A 17,999-nucleotide genomic window follows, 5' to 3' on the forward strand; every position below is an offset into this window, starting at 1 on the left:
CAAGACGAATGCCTCGCAAGACAGAAAACTCGCTAGACGAAAGTGTTTTCCGTTTTGGAGGTGCTTCGCAAAACGAATCTCCTATGGGCTTGCTTCGCAAGACGACAATGTCTTGCAAGTTCCTGCTGGTTTCCCCCCCTTCCCCCCCTTTTTCTAAGCTGCTAAGCCGCTTATCAGCTGATCCGATCAGCAGATAAGCCGCTAAAAGCTGCTAAAAGCCGCTAATAGCGCTAATCCTTCAATGGGCTTGCTTCGCAAGACAAAAAAACCCGCTAGACGAAGAGAATCACAGAACGGATTCTTTTCGTCTTGCGAGGCACCACTGTATGTAAAAGATCACAATTGCCTCAAGATAGGCAATTAATATTTAATTAGTATGTGGTGTATTGTGTGATATTATGTAGGAATGCTAACATATGTCTGACAGTATGTTATCTCCACAAAGGGGGGGACCCAATTTTTGTGTATAATTGCCTTTATGCTCAATGTATAGTGTCTTATTGCCTACACCCCAATGGAGGATTCTCATGCATTTTAAACTTTCAAATAGATCAGGCTATTGCGTAGTCCATAGCTGTCAACTTACAGATTTGAAAATAAGGGACCAGCAGCCTTGAAAATAAGGGACCAGCAGCCAAAATAAGGGACCTGCAGCCTCACCTGTTCCAGGCACTCCAGTCTTCCTGTCCTCCTGCAGTCTGGTCAAACTCGTGCTGGTAGCTTCGAGAACACTGTCCAGCCAACTTTGTAACCAGAGGTTCAACTGAATAGAATCTGAATCACATGGACCACAAGGCCTATGCAGCCTCAACTTAAGATGGCTCCCCGGCCTGGCTTTGCACTGCAAAGTTTGCAGCAGCACGTGCAACAAAATGGCATCCAGCATTCAAAAAACCCCTCAGCTTGCATTAACTAGCCACACACAAGGCATGCAAGCTCCACCCCCCAGTCATTCTTAGACTCCTTATTGGGTGAGCAACACAGCCAAGCAACACAGTTGGAGCCTCCCTCCTCCCTGGCCAGCAGGGAGGGAGGGAGAGGAGCTGCTTCCTTTGAAATTTAAGGGACATCATTTAAGGGACATCCATCAATAAGGGACAGCAGCGGGACATGGCGCTGGAATAAGGGACTGTCCCTTCAAATAAGGGACACTTGACAGCTATGGCGTAGTCCAGTATTTAGATTAGATCAATTTAAGTGGTTAAAATGAATGTTCTGCCAAAAATGCTATTCCTCTTTCAATCAGTCCCAGTAATTGTGAAAGATGAATGTTTCAAAAAATGGCAGAAAGAAATTTCCAAGTTTATTGGGGGAAGGGGCTAAAGTCCAAGGATAAAACACAAGATACTTACAGACATAAAAGACAGAGGTGGTTTTGCCCTCCCAGATCTTTCATTATATTATGAAGCTGCATGCCTGGTATGGATTAGGGACTGGGTGAAGTTGGAAAAGCAAGAAGCATTAGAATTAGAAGGACATGACAATAAATTTGGCTGGCACGCATATTTATGGCATGGGAAAGGGAAGGTACGTAAAAGTTTTTATAACCATATAATTAGGAAATCACTAATGAGCATATGGGAGAGATACAGTGGTGCCCCAGGTTAAGTACTTAATTCTTTCCGAAGGTCCGTTCTTAACCTGAAACTGTTTTTAACCTGAAGCACCACTTTAGCTAATGGGGCCTCCTCCTGCTGCTGCGTCCCTGGAGCCTGATTTCTGTTCTTATCCTGAAGCAAAGTTCTTAACCTGATGCACTATTTCTGGGTTAGCGGACTGTGTAACCTGAAGCGTATATAACCTGAAGCTTATGTAACCCAAGGTACCACTGTATAAAGATTTGTTAGAACAGCAGCCCCCTTGGTGGCTTTCACCACATGAAGCTTTACTGCTCAAACCACTTGAAAAGAAAGGAAAGTGGCTTACATATGCTGACTTATTAAAAGGATCAAGAGGGAAAATGGAAACGAAGAGATTACGAGGAAATAAAAGATCACTTTCAGAGTTGGTTATGCTATCGGCAACTACATGAAATATACAAAGAAGACAATAAGAAAGGATTTAGCTACACAACATCTAGATTTCAAAAGGAAGTCGTAGAAGGGAAAGGGAAGTTGCTGTAAGGTGCATATAGTATTCTGCTAGAATGGGAAACAAAAGATGAAGAGGTGAAATCATGATTAAATGGGCACAAGATGTAGGTCATAATATAATGTTTGAAGATTGGGAAAGATTGTGGAAAACTGATTTAAAATTTAAAGACTGCTCTTTGCTGAAAGAAAATGACATGAAAATGATGTATAGATGGTATATATCACCAGTGCAGATAGGAAGAATCTATAAAACCGACTCAAATATATGTTGGAAGTGTAAGGAAAAAGAAGGGACTTTTTACCATATGTGGTGGGATTGTAATAAAATTAAAAAATTCTGGGAAATGATATACAATGAGTTGAAGGAAATGTTCCAATTAACTTTGTAAAAAAAGCCTGAAGCATTCTGTAGGAAAAGAAGAAGAAATGCACCTTGGGCTTCTTGCCATGCAGCAGAAAATAGGGCGTGTCCCCTACTACAGAACTGTAAGAAAGCTTCAGAGTGAAGGACGCAGATTTCCACGCTTCCACCCATAACTGCTGGGGCAACCCTGTGTCAAAGAGCATGGCTTCGGTTGCCTCCTGCACCATTCTCTACCTGCATTCTGCAACTCCATTCTCCTGAGGAGAATTTGCTACAGTCAACCTGTGGCGTATGCCTTTTTGGCAGAAGAAGTTCTGCAACGCAGACCTGGTGAACTCTCCACCGCGATCTGATTGAAAGCTCTTGACCCGCAGTGAGAACTGTAGTTATACTGCCATTATCCAGTCTTTCACCAAAGCAGCAGCCTCTCACTTGTACTTTAGAGAGAAAATCCACCCATTTCTGGAATAATCATCCACCAGAGATAGAACAAATTTGGCCCCGCCCAGACTGGCAACTGACATAGGGCCGCAAAGGTCTGCATGGACTAGCTCAAAAGGTTTTGTGGTTACCTTGTCAGACCTAGGATAAGAGCACGTCTGAACCTTGGCTTTCTTGAAGGCACCCTTCATTCCAGATATTTGTCACATGCCTTCATCTTGCACCCCTCAATGCACCCTGGGACCTTCTTCACGTACTCCCAGTTGACATGTGACATTCTCTGGTGCCAAACACTATGATGTCCACCATCATGGATGGGAACGTTAGCACACTGTGCTTGTGCATCCTCAGTGGGACCTTTATCTGCAATAGGCATTTCTAGCACAAACAGCCTGTCTTTGCACTCAACACTGAGCAGTTGTCGCCCACCTCTGGAAATGGAATAAACATTATTTTCAAAACACACTTTGAACCCATCATGGACAAGAGAGGAAACAGAAAGCAAACAGCACTGCAGCTCTGGAACGACATAGGCCTCAATCTCCGCCTATAAAAAAGAACAATAAACAGAGCCAGACCTAGTTAGTTGGCACTTGGAACCATCTGCAAGATTTACACTTCCAGTTTTCACAACCTTGCAGTTCCACAAAAAAACACTAGATGGTGATGGCATGAGGTGGTGACTGGCCCCACTGTCAATCACCCAGCTCAGCCCATTTTTACTGCTTTCTGCCTGTAATGCGTATAATGGCAGCAACTTTTTAAAAAATATTTTGAGCCCATAGTTCAATTTCCCAGCAGCTCCCCTTGCCCCAGGAATGCTTCTAGCATTCCATCTCCTCTACCTGTGGCATTTTTCAGCAGTGGGAAAAGTGACCTCTTCACTCCAGATGTCCATTTGGTATGGCCCTTTCCAAGTTTTTGCCTGTTCATTGTGTTCGTCTTTCATTTGTTCCCCTATGTGTGTTGCCAGTAGAAGCCACAATTCTGTGGGTACTCTAGGCGGTGCAGAAAGTTGGCAGCAATTCCCTACACCCACAGGTCTCAGGATGGTTAAAACATAAAAAAACAAACAAAAAAAAACCACACAAAACACCACATTTTAAATGGGCATTAAATGTCAATCAGCCAAAGGACTGGTTAAAAAAGTGTGGATTTGCCTGGCTCCTAAATCTGTATAATAGTTTTTCCAACCTTTGTATGGATTCTTTGATGGGAAGTGAGATTCTGACTGTGACTGAAGCTCTTTCCACATTCCACACACTGATATGGTTTCTCCCCTGTATGAATTCTTTGATGTGAAGTGAGACTGTGGCTGTTACTGAAGCTCTTTCGACATTCCACACACTGATAGGGTTTCGCCCCTGTATGAATTCTTTGATGGGAAGTGAGATCGGAACTCTTCCTGAAGCTCTTTCCACATTCCACACACTGATAGGGTTTCTCCCCTGTATGAATTCTTTGATGGGAAGTGAGAGAGGAGCTATGAGTGAAGCTCTTTCCACATTCCTCACACTGATAGGGTTTCTCCCCTGTATGAATTCTTTGATGGGAAGTGAGACTGTGGTTGCGACTGAAGCTCTTTCCACATTCCACACACTGATAGGGTTTCTCCCCTGTATGAATTCGCTTATGGGAAGTGAGATCGGAGCTCTGACTGAAGCTCTTTCCACATTCCTCACACTGATAGGGTTTCTCCCTTGTATGAATTCTTTGATGTGAAGTGAGATTCTGACTGTGACTGAAGCTCTTTCTGTTGGGAAACTGCCAGGGAGATATTGTCCATCATAGCCCCAAGCCGGCTGCCGAACGTCCATCAATCTCCCGTAGCCAGGCAGATCCAGCAGTTAGCGACACAAAGCCTCAGAAATAGATTGCCACATTCCAGGCTTGTGCACACTGTTCTTTATCAGCAGAAACCACAGCCAGAAAGCTTGCACCGCAGAAGAGAGCATAATTTACAGACTTTATTTAGCGTTGAACAGAACAAAGGAAAAACATGACCGTTCTGAGTCAGTGACTCCGACCGACTGAAATCGAAAGGAAACAGCAAACATAAACATCCCGTGACTAGGACATGCGCAGACTCTGTGACTCTCAAACCTGCTCTCTCTTAAGGTGGAACGGAAATATCCTAACATCCTCCCCCTTTCCGTGTAACCTGTAGTACCTGTGGTTCACCCAATTGCAACCTCTGTGTGTAAACCTTTAGTTGTTCTTTGTTAACAACCTTAGACAACAGATCAGCAAGAATTTCATTTCCTGCCATGTAGGACACCCGAATCAGTCCTTTCTGAATACACTCTCTTGCACGATGTAGCTTAATCTGCAAGTACTTGGTTCTTTGCTTGCAACTCTCGGAGTTCAGCAAAGCCAAACACGATCTATTGTCTTGATACACTTGTATAGGACATTTCACAGAAACCCCGATGTCCTTAAACAGTTGCATCAACCATTCACAATCCATGAGTGAAAATGACAGAGCATTGAGTTCTGCTTCACAGGAACTTAGGCTCACTGTTGTTTGCTTCTTGCACAACCAGTCAAACAGGCAGTGGTTGTACATGTAGCATACTCCAGAAGTGCTTGTACCATCTGTGGTGTCACTTCCAAAACTTGCATCTGCAAAGATTTCAAGACCTCCAGTCTTCTGACTGGTGAACCTCAGCCTGTAGTGCATAGTCCCTTTCAAATAGCGGGCTATGCGCTTCAGAGCTTTCCAATCCTGAACCGTAGGATTGTTGGCATGTCTGCTAAGCAGATTACAGCTTACAGCTATGTCAGGTCTTGAACATCTGGCAATGAAATTCAGCTTGCCTAGAACGCATCTGTATAGCGTTGTGTCAGAAAACGCTTCAGCAGTACTGTCTACCTGGTAACCTGTCACCATCGGTGTGTCTGCTGGGTTTGCATCAACCAAATTCAACCTGGTCAATACATCAGCAATTTTCTGTGTTTGGTGTACCAGAAAATTACCTGCTTGGTCCTTCTCCACCTGCAGAGAAAGATAGTTGGATACCTCACCAAGATCCTTCATGTCAAAGTGCTCCTTCAGCTGAGCTAGGGTGCTTTGATAGAAAGCCTGATTCTTCCAAAACATCAGAAGATCATCAACAAAACATAAACAATACAGTTTGTTTTGCCCCTCCTCCTTGACAAACACACATGGATCAGCTTTGCCCTGGTGAAAACCTAGAGAAAGCAACGTTTCAGTGAGTTTTGTGTTCCAACACCTAGCACTCTGCTTGAGACCATATAAGGATTTCCGCAGTTTACAGACCATTCCCTTCTGTATCTGCATCCCGTCAGGTGGAAGCATAAACAGCTCCTCGTTCAAAATCCCGTACAAAAAAGCTGTATTACTGTCATGATGAGAAACATGCAGTTTCTCCTCCGCAGCGATCTTGAGCATCAGCCGAATGCTCTCATATTTGACTGTGGGTGAGTAGGTCTCGTGGTAATCCTGTCCTGGTACCTGTGAAAAACCTCTGGCAACCAATCTGGCTTTGTGTCTGACTACCTTGCCATTCTGGTCTGTCTTGGCCTTGAAGACCCATTTGCTGCCAACCAGTCTCATACCTGGGACTACCGGTACCAGCTCCCAAGTTTGGTTCCTGTTCAAGGAATCAACTTCAGCCTTCATGGCATTAAGCCAAGGCTCAGCATCTTCAGAGGTTAACTCCTGAACCTCTTTGAAGCTTGAAGGTTCCCACACCTTCTCTGAGCTACTAAGAACAGCAGTTGCAGTCTTAGCAAACTCATCAGCAAATCTCTTAGGAGGTCTGCCTTTGGTCGCCCTTTCAGACCTGCGAACCAGACGCAAGTCTTCTGGACTCATCTCCTCTTTCTTAGGAGAAAAATGACCAATGGTGAACAGTGGTTCTTCCAGTTCATTGTCAGACGCATCAGATGGTCTGACTGAGGCCTTTGCGCTCTGGTAGTCTGCTGTGTCATCACTCTCACTGACATCAGCAGCAGCGCCGCCCACTGAACTGGAATCCGAACTCTGATCATCATCATCCTCATCATCATCATCCTCAGCAGCTTCCTCAGCTTTAGCTGCTTGCTTGACATCACCTTCATCCTCCTCTGGGTAACTCTGGAAAATTCCCACATTTTCCCCCCACTTAGGATTGTACTCAACACTCCTTGTGAACTTAATGGATTTGGAGTTAGTCATCCATACCCTGTATGCACCTTTTTCGTACCCCATGAACAAACCATGTGCCCCACGCTTCCCAAGCTTGTTGGTTTGTGGGGTGCGTACCCACATGTCAGAACCAAAAATTCTCATGTGTTTGGTGTTGGGTTTCTTGCCAAACATCTTCTCATAGGGGGTACAACCAATGGGTGATGACAATCTGCGATTAACGGAGTAAACCAGATTCCCTAAAGCCTCCCCCCAAAACTTATCAGGGAGATTGGCATCATGCAACAAGGTTTTCATTCCTTGCAGCAATGTTTGATTTGCTCTCTCCGCAAGCCCATTCATCCATGGCGATCTGGGGGTTGACATGTCATGCTGGATTCCCTTCTCAGTCAGGAAAGCTTCAAACTGCTGAGAAGTGAATTCCCCGCCCCGATCGGTAAAAAGACAGGAAATACGTTTACCGTGAGCATTCTCCAACCAAGCACAGAATGCCTTAAACTTCGGAAACGCTTGCGATTTCTGTTCGAGCAAAAACACATGAATGTACCTAGAAAAAGAATCAATTAGAACCATGAAGAACCTTGCTCCTCCTAAAGAGGGCGTAAGTGGCCCAACTAGGTCTGCGTGCACTAGCTGGTAGGGCTTGGAAGCCTGCCTGCTAGACTCTTTGCCTTTTGGAGCAACCTTCACCTTGTTCTCAGCACAAGATACACATTTCATGTGATATTTACAGGGTTTGATGTTCAAACCCTCAACCACCTCTGGCATCTTGGCCAGTGCCTTCCAAGAGAGGTGACCAAACCTTCGATGCGCTTCATGAATGCAACCTGCATGAAGAACTTTGTTAGTTTGTGCAACACAACAAGAATTAGCATTAGATACAACAGCAGTGTCATCATAAGTTATATGGAACAAACCATCCATAAACTTTGCATGCAAATAGTCCTCTTTGCCTTTACTGATGACACAGACGCTCCTCTTGAAGGAAATCTGAAAACCACGTCCAGTAAGCTGCGGGACGCTCAACAAATTGCTTGCAGCGCCTGGAACATATAGTACCCCGCTGATGGTTGTGTGCAAACTTGCAAGTTTCACAGTCCCTTCTCCTGCAATTTGCAACGTCCTTCCATCAGCCAGGTGGATCTCACCTTCCTGAGGCTTGAAGGAGATAAAGAGGTGGCGATCCTTCGAAATATGGCGGCTGGCACCTGAATCGATAATAAACCTGCCTTTGGCTGTTGGAGCAGTCTTTACAGCAAGCAAACCCTTGTTCTCCACTGGCTTGGGCTTTTGCAGCTTGCCCCCCTGCCGCTCCTGGCCAGCAGACGTGCCTTTAGCCTTTGGTGAAGCTGTGCCAGCAGACATAGCCTTGTCTTCCACTGGCGTGGGCTTTTGCAGCTTGCCCCCTGCTTCTGGTCAGCAGACGTGCCTTTAGCCTTTGGTGAAGCAGTGCCAGCTAACAAAGCCTTGTTTTCCACTGGCGCGGGCTCTTCACCCCCCTTCTGCTTCGGGCCATCTGCAGACGCCTGTTTACCTTTGCCTTTCCGGCCTCTGCAAAGGCGATGACCTTGGTTCTCACGAGAAACAGAGCTCTCAGCTGCCGACTCCTTGGCTCCCTCTGGAGGCTGGAATGCTGCCTGGGATGACATCACAGTCTGCTCCCCCTGCAGCTTGCAACCGGTGCCCTCAGCATCCCTGCATTCACTCGCATTCTGGGAAACAGCCAGGACCTCCGATGCAGTCAAACTCTGGGCTGGGATGACTGACTTGTGAGCTTTCATCAAAGCATACCACATTCCACGTGCAGTGGTGTTGCCAGCCAGCGTCTTAATTTCCTCAAGAGATACGGATAAGACTATTACGTCAATCGCCTTCGAATCATCGGCTTTCCATCTCTCTGTCAGAGGAACTGGGGGGGCCTCACTCACGGTATGCCACACCCTAAACTGACGCAGCAAACTCTCACACCATTTTGCCCAGGTTTCATAATTCTGCCCATGTAACTTAAGGCATTCAGCATTTGCCTCAGAAGCTTGGAAAAACTCCATTTCCAGCTTTCTGCTTTAGCCGTGAGTCGTTTTTAACTGCAGAGACTCCTTATCTTGGCAGCCATTAATCACGATGCCTTTTGGCTCGGCTCCCAGGCCAATTAAGCCTTGCCGGAGTTCAAAGGCTCCGTCCGAGGTAAAACAGAAAAGCCTCCCTTTCTTTCGCTTTTCCCACTTCATACCTCTCAAACGCAGTCTGTTGCAGCTTTACTCTCCTGTAGGTGCTGTGAATCTGGGCCCGAAACCTTGTTGTTGGGAAACTGCCAGGGAGATATTGTCCATCATAGCCCCAAGCCGGCTGCCGAACGTCCATCGATCTCCCGTAGCCAGGCAGATCCAGCAGTTAGCGACACAAAGCCTCAGAAATAGATTGCCACATTCCAGGCTTGTGCACACTGTTCTTTATCAGCAGAAACCACAGCCAGAAAGCTTGCACCGCAGAAGAGAGCATAATTTACAGACTTTATTTAGCGTTGAACAGAACAAAGGAAAAACATGACCGTTCTGAGTCAGTGACTCCGACCGACTGAAATCGAAAGGAAACAGCAAACATAAACATCCCGTGACTAGGACATGCGCAGACTCTGTGACTCTCAAACCTGCTCTCTCTTAAGGTGGAACGGAAATATCCTAACACTTTCCACATTCCACACACTGATATGGTTTATCCCCTGTGTGAATTCTTTGATGTGAAGTGAGACTGTGGCTGTGACTGAAGCACTTTGCACATTCCACACACTGATAGGGTTTCGCTCCTGTATGAATTCTTTGATGGGAAGTGAGAGAGGAGCTCTTCCTGAAGCTCTTTCCACATTTCACACACTGATAGGGTTTCTCCCCTGTATGAATTCGCTTATGGGAAGTTAGATCGGAGCTATCAGTGAAGCTCTTTCCACATTCCACACACTGATAGGGTTTCTCCCCTGTATGAATTCTTTGATGCGAAGTGAGATGGGTGCTCTGACTGAAGCTCTTTCCACATTCCACACACTGATAGGGTTTCTCCCCTGTATGAATTCGCTTATGGGAAGTGAGATCGGACTTTTGACTGAAGCTCTTTCCACATTCTACACACTGATAGGGTTTCTCCCCTGTATGAATTCTCTGATGGGAAGTGAGATTGGAGTTATTCTTCAAGCTCTTTCCACATACTACGCACTGATAGGGATTCTCTTCTGTATGAATTCTCTTATGGGAAGTGAGATCGTGGCTGATTCTGAAGCTCTTTCCACATTCCACACACTGATAGGGTTTCTCCCCTGTATGAATTCTTTGATGGGAAGTGAGATGGGAATTCTGACTGAAGCTCTTTCCACACTCCACACACTGATAGGGTTTCTCCCCTGTATGAATTCTTCGATGGGTAGTGAGTTTGGAGTTGTGACTGAAGCTTTTTCCACATTCCATGCACTGATAGAGTTTCTTTCCAATGAGAGTTTGTTGATGGGAAGTGGAATGGGAGCTCTGACTACATCTTTCTCCACACTCCAAATTTTTACGTGGCATGTCCTCTCTGGGGATTTTTTCGTTGTCACCTTTGTTCTCTATTTCTGTTTCATCACAATCTGCAATGGAGACAAAAAGAGATTAGAGCCTCAGGAACAAATGGAGAAGAACTGAAGGGTGTGTGTTCATTACCAGTTGTTTGTCATTAACCAATATATTAATTATGAGATTCTGATGTGTTGTTGAATGTTGCTTTGTTTGATATACAGTAGTGGTCAAAATTATGGAAGCTCATAACACCACTTCTTTTGGAGTGATATCATAAAATCATATATCAATGGGAAGATAATTTAATCAAAAATGCAATTCAACAAAGTTCATTTAATTATCCATATTCTATCAAATGTTATAGCCAAGTAACCAGAGAAAGGAAGCACAATTTGCTTAGGTTGTAAAACATTATAAAATTATAGAAATGGCACAAAACATTGACTGGTCACCCAGAAAGCGATGTAAAATTGTAGTATTAAGTGAACGAGGCTACCTTTATGAAGAAATTAGATGAAAGATTGGGAAAAACTTAACCAAAGATGGCCTTTCTATATTTTTGAAGAGGTATAAGGAGACTCAATCATTATAAAATCAGACTGGTAAAGGCAGGAAAAGGTGCACAAAGGCAAGTGATGATCGAAGAATGGAGAGACTGTCCCTACATGACAGAAGAAAACCATCTGGGTATATACAGGATGACATGGAGCAATGTACTGTGAAGCTGAGTGCTAGGACTGGTCTAAATGTTAGAATTTTAAGAAAAAAGCCATTGCTATCTCTCAAGCAAAGCTTGAAAAGATTAAACCCATGTTAACTGGACAGCGGAACAATGGGACAATGTTATTTGGAGCATTGAGACCCAAATCTCCTTGCATGGTAGTGATGGCATGAAATACGCAAGGAGAAGAATCAGAGATTTACATCCTTCTTGCATTACACCAACCGTGAAACACGCAGATAGTGTGATGATCTGGGGTTGCATGGCAGCAAAAGGTGTGGGCAGAATATGCGTCATTAATGGGAATGTAAAACGCATCACCATAAAGAAGGCTGATCGCCGAAGAATTGATGCTTTTGAATTATGGTGCTGGAGGAGACTTTTGAGAGTCCCATGGACTGCAAGAAGATCAAACCTCTCCATTCTTAAGGAAATCAGCCCTGAGTGCTCACTGGAGGACAGATCCTGAAGCTGAGACTCCAATACTTTGGCCACCTAATGAGAAGAGGAGACTCCCTGGAAAAGACCCTGATGTTGGGAAAGATGGAGGGCACAAGGAGAAGGGGACGACAGAGGACGAGATGGTTGGACGGTATTCTCGAAGCTACAAACATGAGTCTGACCAAACTACAGGAGGCAGTGGAAGACAGGAGTGCCTGGCGTGCTCTGGTCCATGGGGTCACGAAGAGTCGGACACAACTAAACGACTAAACAACAACAGAACGCATCAATTAAATACTTGAGCCCAAACTGAAGCGTTCCGCAGGTGATCTTTACCCAGATACTGAAGCATTTATATTTGATTGTTTGTTTGTTTGCTTTCTATTTCAACAAGATTCAGCTCCATGTCATGTTGCTGCTGTGTGCAAAAGGTGCTTTCAAGATAATCTTATTTCACTGCGGGAATGGCCTGGGAGTAGCACAAACATTAACCCAATCAGAAATCTATAGAGCCGACTAAAGAAACAACCCAGCAACCCAGCAATAAAGCCCAATTAACAGAGACAATAATTCATTCTTGGTTTCACATTCTTACAACTGCAGAACTAAAAACTTGGTTCACTTCATGGGAAGGCGTTGTAAGGCCATAATGAAAGCGAAAGGTTACCAATGGTTACCAAAGGTTTCACGTTTTTTTCTTTATGACTGCTGTTCTAATAAATACTCCTTCATAAAAGTCATTGCATTACATTCTTCATTAAATTGTCTTTCCATTGCTCTATAATTTTATGGTATTACTCCACACAAAAGTGGTGTTATGAGACATCAAACCTCAGAAATACACGATTCACAAAAGATTTATACAAGTTTGGCCTCTAGTATAAGTTGTTAATTTTAAAGTTAATGTTCTTTTAATATGGGTTCAGATTATTATTATTTATGTTTCATGATTATATATGTGTTGGAAGCCGCTCAGAGTGGCTGGGGCAACCCAGACAGATGGGCAGGATAGAAATAATAATTACTATTATCACCACAGTGGTACCTCAATTTAAGAACAGTCCTGTTCCAGAAAAGATTATGTTTGTAAACCGAAGTACCACTGTATTACTATTACTATTACTATCATCATCATCATCATCATCACTGCTACTACTACCTGAGATTCCATAAGCCCAGTGTTTCTCTGGGATGAATTTTGTTTGGCCCAGTCATGGCATCCCCTCCATCTCCAATGTTAGTCGTCTCTTTGGTCAACCCAAGACTGACAGGAGCAAAAAAACACACCTGAACTACTTATCTTTCCTAACAATTCTGAAGCTCCAGTTACAGATAGGTAGCCGTGTTGGTCTGCCATAGTCAAAATAAAAAAAATCCTTCCAGTAGCACCTTAAAGACCAACTAAGTTAGTTCTTGGTATGAGCTTTCGTGTGCAAGTGTATCTGAAGAAGTGTGCATGCACACGAAAGCTCATACCAAGAACTAACTTAGTTGGTCTTTAAGGTGCTACTGGAAGGATTTTTTTAATTCTGAAGTTGACATTTAAGATGGACTCAGAAGTTCAGACCAGCCCAATCCTGGTAGAAAAAGGAATTATTTGAGAAAGATTGTTCAAAGAAAAAACTGTAATTTACTCTTTATTGTGGGGGTGTTAGGTTCCCAGGTGTTATAGGGGGTGCTGTTGAGCTCTGTGAAAATAGATGAGGTTGGTCACACAGAGGTATTTTTTGAAGTCCCAGGCTGATATGACGATCCCACAGGGAGCCTTACCAAGAGAGGCCACGATTCCACGATTCTCCTCCATGACGTCCTTATGCAGAGCTCTCTGGTCAGGATCCAGCAACGCCCACTCCTCGCCCGTGAAGCGAACAGTGACATCTTCAAAGCACACTGGACCCTAAAAGAAAAAGGGAAATGTCCTCCTGAGACAGCAGAAATATGATCTGCTACACAATGCTCTGTTGTTTCATTCCTGTACATTGTGGTGTTGTTTCAATAGGGTTGCTTTGCTGCACATTTCAAATATGGATGCTTATTTTATTCTGCGTTTTAATTATGGGTATTTGTCTCTGTGCAAATACGTGGTTCTCCACATTGTGTTTTCCAAGTCATTCTGCCTACGCAAGCATTCCAGTTTGCCTGATGGAAGGATCCACTTTCTCCTCTCCTCCTGAGCTGTTCTGGGGAGTTCCCTCCCAATGCCCTAGAGCCAAATTCAAGGGGTTCATGGGGGCATGGAGGGGGGAGCAATGGGGGGCAGGCCCCATTGTGCAGCCGATGGGGCTGGTTAGGTGAATCCAGGCCACTATTTGTTCACATTTGTCCACCGCTTAGAAACCAATTTTAGCATTCACTGATCAATCTTGTATATGGTTACCAGATTTTTTTCAATAAATCCGGGGACACTAAGTATAAATAAATAAATAAACAATACTACATGTGATGCTGCAGCGATGGAGGTGGCAGAGGGGCGGCCACCACCTTGACCTCAACCGCCACGTTTCTCCTTCCTCTGAGGCTTCTATCTCCTTTCTTCATGAGCTTGGGTAGCCCCTGAGTTGTTGGTTCTTCGGTGGTGGTGATGGGGAAGCGCTGTGCGGTGGGTCAGGCATGGAAGGCGAAGAAGGAAGGCCAAGAGCAGGCGCAAGGCTCAGGCAGCGCGATGCCTCCCTTCTCATCGGAGCAACGCCAATTCCATTCCTATTTTGAATGGCCATCTGTCTCTAGCATGATCTAGCAGAGATTCCTGCAATGAACAGGGTCTCCTGGCTCTGAGAGACAAGCAGGGAGGGGGGCTTCTGGCAAAAGGAGAGGGAGCCACCGGTGGCTCTTCCTTATCCTGACTCACCTCTGCCTCCCGACCTTCCTCTTCCACTCGCCTCCTTCCTCTTCTGCCTCTGATTCTGCACTGCATTCTGCCACAGAGTCTCCCAGCTCACTAAGCCCTGTAACCCCTTCAGCTTCTGACACCTCCTCTTCCCAGGCTTCTCCCTCTTCCCCCTCTGACCGCCAGTCCTTCTTCTACCTCCACTTCTTGGGCTCTCAGCCATCTTCCCTTCCTGGTCCCCCAGCTGCATCCTCCTACCATTCCTCTGTCCCCACAAGGCAGCTTCCCCTGACCTGATCTGGTCCCACAGCCGCTGCTTCCCTTCTGTCCCCATGAAAAGACAAATCAGGAAGTCTTGCTGGCATCATTCTGTCACCTGCAAGAGAAAAAGGGTAAACAGGATGCCAGGAGTGCCGGCTTCTCTCACAGGTGAAACAGGACATCTCTAACTGCAGATGGGCCTTTGAGAAATCCTTACCTTCTGAGAGCATTTGGACATTTGTGCCCATTTCATATGTTAGTTGTGCAGAAATACATCTCCCCTCCTCTGGACCCTTGTTCCCAACTGTCTCCCCCCAAAACAAGATGAAAAGAACCCTCAGATGAGTTGGAAAACCAACAGAATGAGACCAAATGGGGAAAAACCACCTTTCTCTTACCCAGTGGCCTTTCTCTGGTGTCCAACGGAGGCCTCTCTGCCTCACAGGAATCCAGGTCCATTTCTGCAAAGAGATCCTTTCCCTGAGAAAGAAACAAGGATTCAAACCAGAGAATGGGGAGAAATATTGGAAAGAGAATGGCAAAGACTTGAAGGGTGTGAGATCTCATTCCATGGATGCTTTCCCAGAAAACAGATGGGATATCAACAGACCATTATGGGATGTTCTCTGTCCTGTTTGGAACCTCTTCGGAGTATGCAGAGGAAAGTCTCTCTCACCTGCTTTCTCTCCTCTGCCTGACTCAGGAGGAAACCTTCGGCCAGGGCCACCGCCTGGGAACTGGTCTCCGCTCCGCATTCCCTCACCCAGCTCTCCATCTCCGGTGGAAGCACAGCCAGGAACTGCTCCAAGATCACCAGGTCCAGCATCTCAGCTTTCGTGTGCCTTTCTGGCTTCAGCCACTGGTGGCAAAAGTGGTAGAGTCGGCTGCAAACCTCTCGGGGTCCTTTGGCCTCCTGGCAGCAGAATTGCCTCAACTGCTGGCTCTGCACCTCTGAGCGGAGGGTGTCCTCCTCACCCAGGATCTTCTGCACTGGGTTTTCCCAGAATCCCCCACTGCTCCCAGTTTGGCTGGCATGGCCTCTTCCTGCTTCGGGGAGAACTGAGTCTTGCTCATCCATTTGTGTGCCCAGGAAGCCTCTGAGAGATCGGAAGGAACCCTTTGGTCTTCTGCCAAGTTCTGTCTGTCGTAATGAAAAGCTCAAGGAAATCCTATAAAGCAAATACATTGTTTTGTTACAGAATTTGTAGGTCAGAGGAAGAAAAAGCTTCCCTTAACAAGCAAACCATGAGCTATTTTCTGAAGAAGAAGAAGAAGAAGAAGTAGTAGTAGAAGAAGAAGAAGAAGAAGCTCTCCTAGAGAGAAGATTGCAACGCAAAATGTGGAGGCAACTGAAGGGGGGGGGGATGGTTCCCTGAGCAAGCATGGATGAGCCTTGCTGGGAACCAGGGCTGGACTGCACCGCATCCCAGACCATGAACTATCTTTTTGAAAAGAAAGAGGAAGAGAAGAAGAACTAAGTCTCTCGCCTTCTAGCAATGCAAAATGTGGAGGCAACTGAAGGGATTTCTGGGAGATTAATCAACCTGGTTTCTGCAGCCTTCCAGTCAATGCATGAAGTCAGAACCGACTGAGAAGGGTGTCATTTGTATTGTGAAAAGTGGATGCTTGACTCTAGTGGGAGTCCTCACCCTGGGGTCCTCAGGAGTTGCTCCCCACCCCCACCCCCACTCCCCTGCTTCTGTCTCCTTTTCTTGCACTTGGACTCTCTGCCGCTCTCCAGACAGACTCCTAGGGTGGGGTCCCTTTTTGTTTGCTCTGAGGGCCAGGTATGTATCTGATCAATCCCCTGAGGGCCAAGTGGGCAGAGCCAAAGACATCTCCCTTGAAATTTAGGCGGGTAATTAATTATTATTCTGTTAGATAGCTTCACACACACACACACACACACACACACACACAAACAGCCATTGGAGGCTCAGTGAGTAGCAGTGCCCATTTCCGGCTGCTTTGCGAGCAACAATCCCTTTGGCACAGAGAGGACGTGGTCCTGGGATGCCATGCTCTGGGTGCGAGGGGATTGCTGCAGTGGGCTCTGTGTGGAGCTGCCCTGGAAGACGACTGGGAAACAGGTCTGCAATGCAGCAGCCAGACTATGGGCTAGGATCCCTCTCTTTGTTACTGCCCTTTCTCCCCCACTTTTCCTCCCTTCCTCCACGTGTTCTTTTTTGGGAGGGAGGGGGCTAGTCCACCTCCTCCTCCAGCTTTGGAAAACCATTTGCACATGTTTCCTCTGTTGTGCAATGAGGCTGAGCGATGTCACACAGAGTTAGTCTCAGGGACTCCTTTGTTTACAGAAGGGAGATATTTTCAGGGGGGGGCGGAGGGCCAAATGAGTTTGGGATCCTGTGATCTGCAGGAAGGAGAGCGTGGCAGACCTGGCCCCTCCCGGATCAGGCCCCCCAGGCATCTTCCCCTGCTGCAGCCCTGGGACACCCCCCCCCCCGTCTCCCCACTGCACCCTCTGGGGGGAGAGAGAGGAGACTCACCAGATCCCAGGAGGGGACAGCGAGGCAGCCCTTGCAGGAGAGACCCCAAAGCAAGGAAAGGACTGGGGAGGGAGGGGCCTTGGCTCTGGAGGACCTGGCCCCCTCTTGCTGTCTGGCCTCTCTAGGAAGGCAGCTCACTTCCCTTTAACCCTTGCCAAGCCAAGTCCCTCCAGCTCAGCCCTCTCTTGCTTGGCAGAACCTCAGATTTCTATTATTTTTAATGGATTTAGAGGGGTATCTGCCCCCCTAGCTACGCCAATGCCCAGATATCCTTTTGGGGGTGAGGCTCTTGGCTGGACTCTGAGCATCTCCCTCCCTTGGCCAGAAACCAGAGGAAGAGCTTGCAGGGAAAAGGGCTTTGCAGGAGGCAAGGAAGCTCCTCCTAGAATTCAGGAGTGGAGAGATAGGAGGGGATCCCAGGGTCATCTAGTCCAACCCCCAGTAATGCAGGAATCTCAGCTAAAGCATCCATGGCAGATGCCCGTCCGATCTCTGCTGAGAAACCTCCAAGGAAGGAGAGTCCACCACCTCCCAAGGGAGACCTTTCCCCTGCCAAAATGAGTAATAATGAGTAATAAATAAAATGAGTAAATGAGTAATAATTTCTTATGCATGCCTTTTATGCTAATATACAAAAGTGTGCCATTTCCCT

General features: G+C 46.1%; 1 protein-coding gene and 1 long non-coding RNA gene across 2 annotated transcripts in view; one reads left to right on the forward strand and one right to left on the reverse strand.

Moving 5' to 3' along the window:
- LOC114595519 (uncharacterized) overlaps positions 1-17,999 on the forward strand; it is a 128,508-nt gene that overhangs the window by 22,859 nt on the left and 87,650 nt on the right. The gene's annotated exons all lie outside the window — the stretch shown is intronic.
- Positions 1,282-17,527, reverse strand: LOC144327650 (uncharacterized). The gene is made up of 7 exons (XM_077928079.1): positions 17,348-17,527; positions 15,517-16,009; positions 15,239-15,320; positions 14,873-14,955; positions 13,523-13,649; positions 9,734-10,661; positions 1,282-4,651 (listed from the first exon to the last, which is right to left on the reverse strand). Exons 2-7 carry the CDS (start codon positions 15,916-15,918, stop codon positions 4,066-4,068), a joined length of 2,208 nt encoding a protein of 735 aa, XP_077784205.1. The 5' UTR covers positions 15,919-16,009; positions 17,348-17,527; the 3' UTR covers positions 1,282-4,065.

Source organism: Podarcis muralis, chromosome 4, assembly GCF_964188315.1.
Source record: "Podarcis muralis chromosome 4, rPodMur119.hap1.1, whole genome shotgun sequence".
NCBI lineage: Eukaryota > Metazoa > Chordata > Lepidosauria > Squamata > Lacertidae > Podarcis > Podarcis muralis.